This window comes from Drosophila serrata, unplaced genomic scaffold, assembly GCF_035046125.1.
Source record: "Drosophila serrata isolate PLE 108 unplaced genomic scaffold, ASM3504612v1 contig_382, whole genome shotgun sequence".
In the NCBI taxonomy this organism is placed as follows: domain Eukaryota; kingdom Metazoa; phylum Arthropoda; class Insecta; order Diptera; family Drosophilidae; genus Drosophila; species Drosophila serrata.
Window position 1 is genome coordinate 2,184,187 of NW_028257280.1, and position 11,909 is coordinate 2,196,095.

At 41.4% G+C, this 11,909-nt stretch overlaps 1 protein-coding gene across 1 annotated transcript; it reads left to right on the plus strand.

Moving 5' to 3' along the window:
• Positions 1 to 415: 415 nt before the first annotated feature.
• On the plus strand, positions 416 to 2,155 carry TwdlQ (TweedleQ). The gene is made up of 2 exons (XM_020956227.2): positions 416 to 430; positions 1,349 to 2,155. The coding sequence occupies exons 1-2, from the start codon at positions 416 to 418 to the stop codon at positions 2,060 to 2,062; spliced, it is 729 nt and encodes a 242-aa protein (XP_020811886.2). The 3' UTR covers positions 2,063 to 2,155.
• The last annotated feature ends 9,754 nt before the right edge of the window (positions 2,156 to 11,909 follow it).

Consider the following 11,909-nt stretch of genomic DNA (forward strand, 5'->3'; position numbering starts at 1 on the left):
TTCGCCCGCCCAAAAACACGAGTAGTTCCGCAGATTTATGTAAGACAAGCAACGCCCTAAGGTTGCATGTCGCCAAAACAGGTTGCTCGTAACCCGTAACCCACCGTAACCCGCCGTAACCCAAGACGGTGCTTAAAAGCTCATTTATCTCCTATTACCTATTGCCATCGAGAGTGTTGCAGCACCGAAGATGAAACGGAAACCGATGCGATCCCAATCCCGATAGCCAGCTTGGCTCAGAAACGCTGCCCCGTTGCAGGCCCATCATTTGTCATATTTCCAATTTCCCCTGTGAGCTGCCGGTTAAAGCTTGTATAAATATCGGCGAAATGCAAAAGGCAAACGCCAGTTAACAAGCGAAAGAAGCGTGGTAAACAGATCCTCAGCAGCTAGACATCACCTAATCCTGCTCAAGATGCGTGGATTTCTGGTGAGTTGTGACTAAGAAAGTTTTATAAGTGTTCAGATACATATAAAGTGTTAAAAAAGAGAGGAGAAGCCGAGATGCCGAAGTGTGTATACAAGTGCATTTACCCATAGGAAATCGATCATAACTAATCCAATAATGCATTAATTTCAATTCGGATAGTTTTTCTGTACTAACTTTTATTTGGTTAACAAATCTGCATTTCAAGATTTAAACTTTTAGAAACTAAAATTTTTATCAAATTTTTAAAATTTTAATGATGTAACTCCTCATAAAATTTTCAAAATTTTGAAAAAATTTAATTTTTACCGGACATGGCTTAATCTATTCAGCTCTTAATGCTGATCAAGAACATATATGATTTATAGGGTCGGAAATGACTACTGACAGCGTTACATGCTCCTGACTACAATTAAAACACCATTCTTTTAGCCGATATTTACTATATTTTCATATGAAAATCGAAGTTTAAAATCTCTCATAACTAAGCAAAAAAAGCATTAATTTCATTTCAAAAATCACTCCTGTATTAGTTTTTAATAGTTTAATAAATCTGCATACTCAATTTAAAATTTGAAAATATTCAAATTTTTATCAATTTTTCACAATTTTAACGATGTAACCCCTTATAAAAATTTCGAATTTTCAAAAAATTTACAAAATTTATATTTTGATCGGACATAGCTACATCGATTTGGCTGTTGATTCTGATCAAGAATATATATGATTTATAGGGTCGGAAATGACTCCTTGACTGCGTTGCCAGCTTCTGATTAGAATTATGATACCCGGAAGGAGCATAAAAAGTGTAGACATGATCTTAAAAAAAATCCATAGTGTCTCTGTGCAAGATTTTTATAGTAAAATGTATGATCAAAGTCTAAAAACGTTTTTGATATATAACCTCTTTTCCCTTTCCAGTTCATTTGTTTCTTAGCCTCCGTTTCGGCGGCCAAGTTGGGCTATAATTACCAGGCTGCTGCCGGCGATCGTTTTGCTGGACTTATTGATGCGGAGGCCACGGGATTTAGTTCCACATCCTCCCAGCACCAGCAGACGCAGCAGCAACTGCTGCAGCCGGAATCGCAGCCACAGACACCTGCAGCTGTGGACGAGTTCAGCAAGGAGTTCTTTACGTACTCAGCCCCCGAGGAGGAGTTCGCTGACCATGAGTCCACCGAGCACATTGCCAGCATGCTGAAGCGTAACCTCCGGGTGCTGTTCATCAAGTCGCCGGAGAACCAGGGTCTGACCAATGCGGCCCTCCAGCTGGCAAAGCAGGCCAGTGAGCAACGCACCGCCATCTATGTCCTTAGCAAGCAGGCGGATGTGGCCCAGCTGGCCCAGAGGATCCAGAGCGAACAGCAGGCTCAGTCCCAGAACCACAAGCCCGATGTGCACTTTGTCAAGTACCGCACGCCCGAGGATGCGGTGCGAGCCCAGCAGCTCATCCAACAGCAGTTCGATGCTTTGGGTGGAAGCTCACGCAGCTCCGACGAGGGCGTTGCTCCTGTTCTGGACTTCAGCTCGGCACCAGTAGCCGCTGCTGGTGCTGGACAGGATCAGCAGCAGGCTCAGGGTCTGGCTGCTCCACTTACAAAGTATCTGCCAGCGACGGCTTTGCGCAGCAGATAGTTGGAGCCGTTCTTAGAAAATACCTCTAACTTAAGTTAGTTATAGTTTTGTAATCTTAGAAATATATGTATTAAAGAAAATCTCACATTTATATATCCCTTTTCTTATAAATCAGTTTGAAATTCAATGAATTAAGTCCAGCTGTGATACGCTGAAAGTTTGCCTGCAGCAATTGCGAGTGAATATGGAGAAAACCCAAGTGAAATGTCTCCGACAGTCACTTAACCATGAACAGTGACAGCTTTAACGTGAAACTTTAAAGGCGATTATCTTGCCAGGCAGCTGGTTCTTTCCTTGCCACATCTTGGCCACTCAAAAGCATCTGCTCCTTCCCCCCCTAACCTTTCGTGTATCGCAGCCAGAGGCCAGAAGGATCCTGTCATGTGCCTTACTTTTCCTTGCCCTCCTTTTGGCTGTGAGGACGAAAACGACTCTGATTTCTATCTCGCATGTTTCTGTCATATTTCATATTTTAAGTGGCCTCGGGCAGATGGCAACCGACCCCCACACTCATGAATAATTTAATAATATAATAATAATTTTGTGTATTGAAAACAATTTACAGTTTTCCCAGGCAAATGGCCCTCGGGGCCTAGGTTAGGGATTGATAAAATATAAAATATGTGCTGTCGTTAAGGCTAATTAGGGTGGCGGCCGGCAGGAGCTGCCTGCCAGGTGAAATTCCAGCGACAGACTTGAATTTCAAATGCCGGTCTATTTATAGACAAATTTCCCATTCTTTGAGTTGCTTTTTTCTTAAAAAACACAAACATACGCGGGAAGCTACTACCTAAAAGAGATCTTCTTACACGAGGCGATGCCAACCTAGAGGGCTTCCGCCTCTGCTTATTTAGACGGATTCAATAACAATTGTTGCCTCATTGCCCTGGGACTGCCATTAAGTACACTGGAAACTATTCGACAATATTTATATATTACTTTAAAAATATGAAACTTTCTGAGAATAATTTATAATGCAATTTCAGCAAATAGAAACATTTAATTAAACTACTTCTTTATTTTAAAAGCCAATGGTCTTTACATATTTGAAAATAGATCACGAAGTTTTTCGTCAATAAAAATTATAGTTTGATAGCCATAATAAATGTTGAGTTAAATAAATTTCATATAGATTCTTTCAGTGCATATATGCGGTGGCGTAATTTCAAAGGAAATGCGATATAAAAGCACACAAAAACGGAGCACTCCTGCGCGTGGAAATAAAATGTGCAGGATATAAAATGAAGTGCCGACAAAATGTCTGCCATTTGGCCTGGTCTCTATATATATTGTCTATATCGGATTAAAGCGTAATTCTTATTCAATTAATACAAATGACTGCGGCAGGATGGTCAGCTCAACGTCCATAACTTGCGGCATCCGAAAAGGAAGGTGGAGGAGGTGGTTCTGGGAGCGGGACTAGAATTGGGTCCTGGCAAGCGGAAATAGAGGAGCAATTCTGCTTCAGCTTGCTTTTTGCAATTTAATTAAACAAACAGTTGGCGCTGCGGTTTGGAGCAGCAGCAGTGGCAGTACCAGTGGCCATGGGGAAATGTAATTTGCGGGACAACAACGCCAGCTTTGCCAGGGAGCTGCAAAAATAGCCAAGTGCCGACGTGTTGTCGACAGCTCTAATCCTTTGTGAAAAATTGTTATCGTTTTCGGTCACTTGGGGAGGGGTTTTTATTTTGCCTCTGAATTTAATTGTCCATGGGGTTGAGGTTGCCTTTGAGCCCCGGCGGTGTTGCATATCGATTATTTTTAATTGCTCTTTGACACACACACCCCTCCCATTCGATCGTCCTTGGAGACATCTAAACATGTAATTAGTTTGCTATGTGGGAGGGTCCTTTAAAGCGCCCCGAAGGCAGAGAAATCGGAAACTCCACAGAGCCGCATTTAAGTCGCATTAAAGTCGAGCCAACAAAAGGACAACTGTTATCCTCGCGTGTCCTGGCTTCGCCGGCGTGTCACTCACTGCTTATGTCGTTAATGTGGCAAAAGCTTTCGCAGTGTCTGGGCAAAAAGTGCGAAGTCTAATTTGCTGAAATGAAAACCGAATCGAATCGCAAAAAAAAGCGAAAGCGAAACCAGAATTCGGCAGTAGGGCACATCATTCATGCGGGTGGAGGTGGCGGCTACCTTTAGTGGAAAAGTAATGAAAAACTGCCATAAAACTTGAAGTGCTCGTAAAGTTGTGGTGAAAGTAAAAAGTGTTGCCTACTTTCGGCCGGTGTGTGAATGATTTGATGACGTGGCATACGTGGCAGGACAGTGTGTGTGTGTGAGTATGTGGGTGTCTGTATGTGTCACATCGCAGTCAATTAATCCGGCGGAAAGAAAAGAAAAGGCGAAGGCGTTCAAAGGCAAACGTGGCCAAAAGCCCAGCTGAGCCCCAGGGAGCAGCGAGAAAATGTCTACAGAGAGAGAAAAGTGTCACTTTAAAACTGAAAACAAATTTTATGAAATTGGTTCATTGAAGTTATAGGAATTATTCAGCACGTATATATTAAAAACTATCTTGGATAATAGTTTGCTTAAAGTCTTAATTAATTGAATTCCAAATACATCAAATAGAATTATAACAGGGACAACCTTAAGAGCTAAAATGTAATTACCAATGTTCCCTTTACTTGCTCTGTTACAGTGTTGCTTGTATTGGCCACTGTCTGGTTTATTGTTGACCAGGTATCCTCACTGAAGCCTGCTGTGCGTATCATTATCCCTTTTGTTTTCTGCTGGGCAAATGGCTTGTGAAAGGGGGCATATCCCCTTCGCTCCTCGCGGCCCTTGGCTTACCCACATGACAGGCCAATGAGCCTTGGGGCAATTAGCCTTTCGGGGGAATCGATTCGTTAATGCCTTAATTGGAAAACACAGGACCCGGGACCAAGACGCAGGACTCATGAAATATTCAGGCGTGAGGTGGCAAGTCGGGATCACAATCGCTATCGAATTATCGATGACAATATATACAGATTGGCCACCAACAAGTCAATCATAAATCGCGCCCAACTGTGGGTGGGTTTTTGGATGGGTATTTGGGTGAGCTAGTGTGTGCGAGGAGTTTGGGGGCAGGACTCTGTGGCTTTATTCCGTTTGGCCTAATTTGCTTTGCAACCACTTGACTGCCGGCAAATCGACAAGTCCCGAAACTCAATTGAACCGCAATTTCCAAATCGCACCCTAATACACGTAGTTAAAGGGGGTGGTTGTGGCGGCGAGGGCGGCAAGGACACTTCATAGACAGCAGCAATGCAAATGGGAGTGCCTGCAGGGAATTGGGGTTTGGCTAGGGGGGCACCACCCTCCTCCTCCTCCTCCTCCTCCTCCTCCTCCATAGCCGCAGACAGCGCCCGACCGAAAGGCAGCACAAAACGGAAATGAAACTTATTAAAAGATTTGGATCTAATCGATTTTCGTCCTTTCACGCTGAAATGAACTTTGCCGTTACTCGGCTCGTTCCTCGCTTTTGGCTTTTAGCTTTCAGCCCTTAAAGTCGGTCTGTCCTCCAACTAACCCCTCTTTATACAACCCCCTCTATGCAATCCCTCCATGACCAGCCCCCTCTCAGCACCGCGCCGTTGACCAGCCATAAATTTAATTGAAAACCAAACTGTTCGCCTGTCTGTGACAGAGTATCTGCAACTGCACACTCGCATGTGTGTGAACTGTGTGTGTACATATCTATGTTTACTCAGACACTCTACTGACTTTTACTAAATTTGATTTGGCAGCGCTCCTGAATTTAACTGCAACTCGGTGGAGCGGACGTGCCAGAGGGAAGGAGGAAAGGACGAGCACCTCGGCACACCCGAGACAAATGCGATTTAAAGTAATTTGAATACCGAATGGATTGTGTGCACTTATCGGCACACATTCACATTCGTTTTTCCACTCACACACACACAGGGAAAATATGACTTTTACACATCGTTCTTGTGGCACTTTTTGAAAGTTACAAAAAATATGATGGCATTTTATGCTACTCCTTTTTGAATGTTACAATAAATTAGGTTTTCTGAACTGAAAGATATTGATATATTGCTATTTAAAGTGCGCTTTTAGTTCGTGTCTTCAATGGGTATTCATTTTAAGGAAAATCAACATCACAAAAGTAGTTAAATTTCCAGTTCTCCATTGTTGCAACTTCCTAGATATTTATGTAATTTGACCAACTGCAACAATGCGGAACCGATTATACCTTTTTTTCTGTCTGTGCTGAAGATGCACTGGCAGCAGGGTTAAACAGCCAGAGCCAGCCAAGTGGAGAGCATCAATTGTCCATCTGACCATGGCGAACTCTGGGGCGAAATGGTTACGGCACAACGAAAGCGCAACTCGGCAGGATCTCACCGTCCCTCCTTCCTTTTTTTTTATTCTTTTAAATCGATGTAACGCTGCGTTATTGAAATCGCCCAAGCAGCAAAAGTGTTTGAGTGCACTCAAGCGAGCACCTGCAACCACACTCGCCATCACCATCGCATTCGCATTCGCATTCACATTCACATTCACATTGGCAGTCCCATCGACATTCACGATGCCCATTCGCACTCGTTACGTTACGTGAGCGCGTAACTCAACCCAAAAGGCAGCCATAAGCGATCCCTTTAGCGGCGTTTGCAACTGTTTTCAGTTTTTTATTTGCATTAGCATACCTAGCCGAGGGGTTAATTAACACGCGTTACTCTCTACAAAAAAATCCAAATAAATTTGTATTTAACAAAGCAGGAATTGGCAGGAATTAAATGGTAAATTAAGTGCCAATCAGGCTGGAAAGCCGAACTGCCAGGCAGATGGGTAATATTTTTTGTTGTTGACTTGTTGCTGCTGGCCGATGGAGAATCCATATGTTTCATATACTGCGTATGTCTGCCTGTACTTATCGCCGGAATCGAATCCGGTTTCGTGTCTATAATTAACGATAAATGGACAACCAAATTGCAGCACTGTGTGTGTTGTTTGCCTTCTGTTTTCTTATTTTTCAAAGAACTGTTTCCTGGCATTGACAGAAACCAAGGCCAATGAGAGGATATGTGTGCTCTGGGTAAATCTGAGTTACTCTTTAACTTAACCAAGTTCATGTTTTTATTGATCTTTAAAAACTTAAATGAATATTTCATACTTAACCTCTTCTCCTGCACCTATAAGTACTCTGTTCCAATGCAAAGCCTGCAATTAACGCGCATTACGTATACGCCCCTTGTGACAGGAACACGATTGAGTGACTGAACCGAATCGATTTATGCAGTCAATGACTATTATACAGAGTGGAAGCGTTGAAGTCAACCATTTGCAGACAGATATATACATATGAAGTTCTTTGTGTGCGTTTATGTCAAATGTGTGTGCCAATATCGGTCGTGTGTCGCGTTAAGATTCCCGCTTAGTCGCATTAACGTCATTCAAGATGCGCGTCTAAGCCGCCATCGCACACCACGCACGATTGCATACGTTGCTCACACTTGAGCGGCGAATTGTTGCTGATTTTGGGTCCTGCGAGGTTCTCTACAATCCTCCTGCCAGCACAGCTCCTGCGTTGCACAAACGGCATACAATGGCGAATGCTGCTCTCGAGCGATGGCTTTGCCAATGTCGCCGTCATTTGGCCGTGTTGAACACGTTTTCAACACATGTTCCGCACATCGCTCGCCTGTGACTGCTGGAGGTGGTATAAGACACTGGGAAAAAAAGAGTTACTGAATTCCAGGAATTTCACTTTGAATGAGAGTTAAGTTGGAAATATTTGAGATTATTCAAGAGTGTAAATAAAAACAAGAAAGGAAACGCATTTCGGGAAGACAATTTTATATACTCATAAACCAAACTGAAAATATTTGCAATATCTAAAGCGATATTAATGAAGAATTTTATTTAAAACTTTTTAACAAATCAAAGTTTTAAAAACTCATAACTTAACCAAAAATGCACTAATTTCAATTCGGAAATCACTCCTACGTTAGTTTTTATTAGGTTAACAAATCTGCACACTCAATATAAAATTTTACAAAATTCAGTTTTTTGTAAATTTTTGACAATTTTAACGATGTAACCCCTTATAAAATTTTCAAAATTTTGAAAAAATTTAATTTTTACCGGGCATGGCTAAATCAATTCAGCTCTTAATGCTGATCAAGAATATATATGGATTATAGGGTCGGAAATGACTCCTTCTCAGAGATATATGCTTCTGCCTGAAAATATAATACCCTGCAAGGGTGTAAAAAAGAGCTTTAAATTTATATCCTTAAGAGGCGTCTAATTAAAAATAAAGTATAATATGCTATTTAATATTAAATATTCTGAATAAATTAAATAATTCCTTATCATAGCATGTTTATTTATAAATTTCAAAGAGCAATTAACTAAATTTGCATATAGTTTAAAATCCCTCTCTCCGTGTACTAGCACTCCTATGACTGGTGCCTGCAACGGAAGTCAGTTTGTAAAGCTCGAACTGGCAACCATTGGGGCGCTGCAAAAACCAGACAAAACCAGAAGCGAACCTTTCTGTTTCTTTCTTTCCGCTCCTTTCGGTTCCTCGTCCCTGGTGTGTGTACATTTATTTTTCGCTCCGAGCCTCGGTGGCTGGCGGCAGCTCCTGGCTCGCTTTGCTGTGCAACTTCTGCTTTGTTCGATTTCAATTACTACAAATGATTTCTCCATGTGTTCTCGTACGTTCATTTCTCCTTCTCGGAGCCTTCATAGTTCGTGGCCTCGGGTTGCCCATATCCTTTGGCCCCCTATTCCTCCGCCCAGCACTTGATTTTCATTGACTTTGCACCTTGGCGTTTTTCGGTTGGCTTTTTCAATTGCTTCAGCTTTTGGCTTGACTTGGCAGCGGCAGATTCAATGAAAAGTGTACCAATTTGGGTTACAACGGCGGCAGACGAAGCTTAATAAATTACCTGGAAGCAACTTGTTTACTTTCATGTTGAAAATCTCAAACTTTTGTCCCCTTGGCCATTAAGTTAAATTGCGGGAGTGTGTGATTATCAGTGTTGACAGCAACCTATTTCAGAAACAGAACATATTAGAGGGGAAAATAATCTAAATATTTAATGATAAGAAACCTATTAAATTAGTATTGCAATTAGTATTAAATTTGAATAATATTCGTAGATTCGTTTCTTAGTTATACTTCAAATATAGTATGTTATATATTATAAGGTCTATTAATTGGATACTATAATCCTATAATCTCTGCCCTTCTTATCCAGTATATTTATTTAAAAGTTATGAAAGTTATAAAAGTTATATATATGAATACTACATTTTATTCTGTGGTAAATAGAAAACAATAAAAATCTTAGAAATATTTTAAAATTTGCCTAAATATATCTCAAAACTGGACAAATCGCCATCACTGTTTTGTATCTGTGAGTGGCATCGAAAGTTGCCCTAGCCTTTATCCCCCGCTCGCCTCTACTTTTTAATTATGTATCACTGTATTACAGGGACCCACCCACACAGGACGCAGGACACTGGACACAGGACGGTAGCTGGACCCACACAATGTCAAAGTGGCCTGTCAACAGCCGTTGACCACTCGCCCGAGCAATCGAGCGACCATCGGCGCAAAGTTTTGATGAGGGTTGTCATCATCAGCGTCAAACAAATGAAAACATATGTAGCGGCAACGGCGCATCATCAGTAGCAATGGCAATAGGAGCAGGAGCAGGAGCAGAAGCAGGAGCAGGAGCAGGAGGAGCAGCTGACCAGAGAGCGTCCGTATTAATATCAAATGAACTGTGAGGAGCATGATGAGCTCGGTTGGCCATGTGGGTTGCCTTGGCAGCAGAACGTGCCGGGCGAACTCCATTGTGACAGTTGATACATGACCCGGATTCGCCAGCGACAACAACAATGAAAGTTAATAAGATTTTACAAGAATGAGCCCATCATCATCATCGTCACTGGGAACGGTCACAAAATCAACAAGCTAATGTCGAAGAAAATATCATGGGCATGGCTTCATCATGGCGAACGACTTAATTTCGTAAGGGAATTTTTGTAAAGGATTATTAATGGAACAGGGCAAGTTTATCCTGATTGATTTATGTTAAAATTGTTCGAGAATATTGATTTCTTACTTATTTAACAATTATTTCGAAACTGGCACTGAGTTTAGAGCCAACTTTTACTACTTTATTATATACTGTTGCAGCATATTTAAATTTCAATCAGAAGCTTGCAAGCCAATGAAGGAGTCTTTTCCGACCATATAAATTATACATATTCTTGATCAGCATCAAAAGCTGAATCGATCTAGCTATATCCGGCCAAAATTTATTTTTTTTTCCAAAATTTGAAAATTTTATAAGGGGTTACATCGTTAAACTTGTCAAAATTTGAAAAAATTTTAAACTTCTTAAATTTTAAAACTTAATACGCAGATTTGTTAACAAAATTTTAACTAACTTAGGAAAGCTATCCGAATTGAAATGAATTTATTTTTGGCTAAATTGTGATCGATTTCACATTAGAACCTGTAATCCAATAGGTACCCATAGGTACCTTAAGGGTATACACACTTCGGCTCTTCGAAATCAGCTTCCTTTATTGTTAATGGTATTTCGAGCTTAAAGAGACAAATGGGTTAGCACAAAATATACATAAAATATATATAAGAAACATAAAATGTGCGATAGTTCAATATTCAGATTATAAAATCGAAATAAAATTATCATAATAATATGAATATTTTCGAAAATATATACTATATATAAAATATAAACGTATAAAATTAACCTTTTCGTCACAATATACAACAAGGATATCAACACAAAAATACCCCTTTTCCTCTGCTTTATAATTTAGCTTTTAAATCAATAAATTGATTTAAAAATTAATGTCGAAAAGTATATTTGGCTGTTATTGCCCCGATCTATTCCCCCCTGATTTCATTGACACGCATAGGCAAATAATAACACGCCCTCATGTTCAATCTAAATAATAAAGCTCGCAGTAAAACAAAGAGTTTCAGTCACCAGTTGTTGAATTTGAAATGTCCTGAAACCAGTCCCAATCGCCATCGAGTTCAATTGCGGAATGTGTTAAATGACTCCCACCTCCATTCCTCCATTCTTGCTCCATGTGCGCAGTGTAAAAATAATTGCGGCCGGCTGCTCAATTTGCCGGAGTCCACAGCCCCGGGTAGCCATTGGGGGACGATGTCCGTGCACGGCTGTTTGTTTAGTGCACATAAATAAAGCAAACACTCGGACAACTCGCATCCAGTTCACGCACACACACTCGTGGTCTGGATTGCTTTTGGTGTGATGTAACCAAGGACTATCGCATAGCGCACTCGAACAGGTCCTGGGCCAGTCTGGCAAGTTCTGACCGGCTGACCATCTATCAGAGGTATACCCAAGAGGGGGTTAGGAAAGGATTAAAACGATTTCACTCTCCAGGGAATCTTCAATTATTTGAAATCTATATTTCATTTGAAATTTCCAAAAGATAATTCCACCACTTAAGAGTTTTATTGGAGTGCCAAAACCCCTGGTAAATATTTCCTGCATTCGCCACTGAACTCTTCTACAATTCTTTCGACCAGAAAGCCTTCGAAGCCCGGAATGCTCCATGTATGTGTAGGTGCCAGTGGCTGTCCATCGAGCCGGACTCATTCAACTGGTGGTGCAATCGCCTGCCTCGTCCGTAATGCACCTCCACCTGACCGACCCGTCGTAAAGCCAACTCCTGCAGCTGAACCCGGCCGTGTGTAACTTCATTAGGCCCTGGGCTGATTTGCAGCGGGTAAATTGCTCGTGAAGTTGATGGCCAACGAGCGGCGGCGGTGTCCATCGACCATCGACCTGGTCGCCATATCTTTGGAGTTGAA